The sequence below is a fragment of the Atta cephalotes genome (genome assembly GCF_000143395.1).
Source record: "Atta cephalotes unplaced genomic scaffold scaffold00016, whole genome shotgun sequence".
NCBI lineage: Eukaryota > Metazoa > Arthropoda > Insecta > Hymenoptera > Formicidae > Atta > Atta cephalotes.
The window spans coordinates 812,612-814,774 of record NW_012130080.1 but is presented as its reverse complement, the minus strand read 5'-3'; the positions used below and the strand labels follow the sequence as shown (position 1 = coordinate 814,774).

Genomic DNA, 2,163 nt, shown 5'->3' with positions numbered 1-2,163 from the left:
CGCTGATCGCTGATCGCTCCCGTAAACGCGCGACGAAACACCCGCGAGGTGCGAGCATACACGTCGGTGCATAGTGCTTGCGTCGTGGCGCCCGTCGTCGTCGTCCTCATCTTCGTCGTCGGGCGTCATAGTGGCTCTCACTTGGTGTCGTGAACTGGAGAATGTAACGTGTTCCTGTCTCTGTCTCTGTCAGTGACATCATCGGTGATGATCGATTGTGTGGGAAACAGTGAATAGAAGCGGGACGTCGTCGTCGTGCGTCGCGGATGTGAAGGGAGCAGGAAAGTGAAACAGGACAAAAGTTAACTTTTGCAGAGCGCGAATATTGCGTCTCGATGCGGCACGTTCGCGATCATCTCGCGATCACCTCGCGCGCGAACGCGCTCTAAGTGCTCTTGTGTTTTTCTTCTAATATTATTGTCTTGTTGATATCACGTTGATATCGCTCTTGTCTTGTTGATATCGCGCGAAGGTCAAGCCACGTGTCCGTGTGCAAGCAACCGAACGCTCGTCCTTCCTAACAATATGCGGGATTGACGAGAGAAGCTCCGAGCACCCACGTGTGTGTGTGTTTGTGTGTGTGTGTGGACGTCCAAGGTGGTGTAATAACCGCAACGATGATGAGGAAGCACGTGTACTCGGCCCGAGCCGTTGTAGTCGTAGTCGTCGGAAAAATCATACCGCAAACGATACTCACCGCCGAACTGTGCTGACGCTCGTCCGCGACAGTTTGAATTTCACCGTCGGCTGCCGTTTCGTTTCGACCGACGCTGTCCTTCCTTCTGTGTGTATATGTGTATGTGTGAGTCTTTCCAAAATACTGAGGACGAGACGACACAAAAGGAAAAGCAGCTAGTGAGAAGAAATCTGCGGAGAGAAAGAGAGAGAGAGAAAGAGAAGGAAGAATTTCAGCAGAGCGGAACCGGAGCAAACTGAGTGGCGACGCAGTCCGACGGCCGAGGCTGAGGCCGATTCAAAAAGAAGAGGCACAAGAGAGGTGCCGTCGATCGCCGCGCCGGCCAAGTCTGGAATTTGGAACCGTGATCCCTTGTCCTTTTCCGTCGGACGACCTTATCGTTACCGTGAAAGCCCAGTGTCACGCAGCGCGTCCGAGCATTTAAGCTTAGCGCGCTATAACAGTGCCGAAAAAGTGTAGTGAAGTGTTGAGGCTCGCTTGCTTACATTGTGGGAAAATACAGCCGCTACGGTGGCTCAGCACGCAGAGTTCCCCGGCGCGGCCAGGGCGTTCATGGCGCAGCCAAGGGTATGTTTCCACTCATCTTTTCCATCATACATCTTTTTCTCGCTAGAGATGGTGTAGAGAATGAACGCGTTTAATCGGAGTTCGGACTTCGAGGATGATCCAGCTTCGAATCGGCTTGTCAAAAATACATCCCCGTCTTTCTTAGAACGATGTAACACATCGTTATTAACGAAAATCCATCGTGAGCTAAGATCCCTAAGATCATTCTTTCACTCGTTCTTCGCGAGTATTTTTTGGAGCACCGAGTGCTCCAAAAATGTCTAAATGAAAATTTCACTAGAATATCGAAATACTGTTGGGGGAAAAGTTATATCTTTTTTAAATCTCATGTTTAAAAATGAGGGTGATACGAGGAAAAAGTTTCTCATTACGCGAAAGTGATTGATTGTCCATCATTTCTGAATGCGATCGCGCCACTCGCAGACAGACAACATCTAATTTTCGTGGAGCTCCCGTTGCCACGTTTTTATCCACGACGCGATTTCATTTCTGAGAGGATTCTAGGAATTCATCGCGGCGCGTGAATTTATAAAACACAGCATTCCTCTTTTTCTTTCGCGCTGTATCGCGCCTCGAAAGAGAGTCGGCAGGTTCCATCTTCTTAGACTTGAACGCACGCGAGTCCGCGGCTGGTGGATTTGAATTGAGTTTCGTCGCCGTGTCGAAAGGGAATTTACATGTTGGCCGCCTCGGTGCTTTGTAACATTGTACCTCGTCGCGTTGTGGCGGCCGAAGAAAGAGAAACGACAGTCACACAAAAGGGCTGCTTTCGGGCTTGCCGAGAGCGAGTTTCTTATTCACGTGCGAAATTCGAACGATTCGCGCGCACTCGTGTCATCGATATCGCCGATTCGCGAAGGATGCGGGAGAACGAGAGAGAGAGAGAGAGAGGAGGGTCT

The 2,163-nt window shown here is 50.3% G+C and overlaps 1 protein-coding gene across 1 annotated transcript in view; it reads left to right on the top strand.

Annotated features, from left to right (window-relative positions):
* The first annotated feature begins 1,249 nt into the window (after window positions 1–1,249).
* Window positions 1,250–2,163, top strand: part of LOC105618391 (homeobox protein homothorax-like) — a 122,280-nt gene continuing 121,366 nt past the window's right edge. Inside the window, exon 1 of the mRNA XM_012199933.1 lies at window positions 1,250–1,264. Within this exon, the coding sequence (XP_012055323.1) occupies window positions 1,250–1,264 (15 nt within the window). The remainder of the gene's footprint in view (window positions 1,265–2,163) is intronic.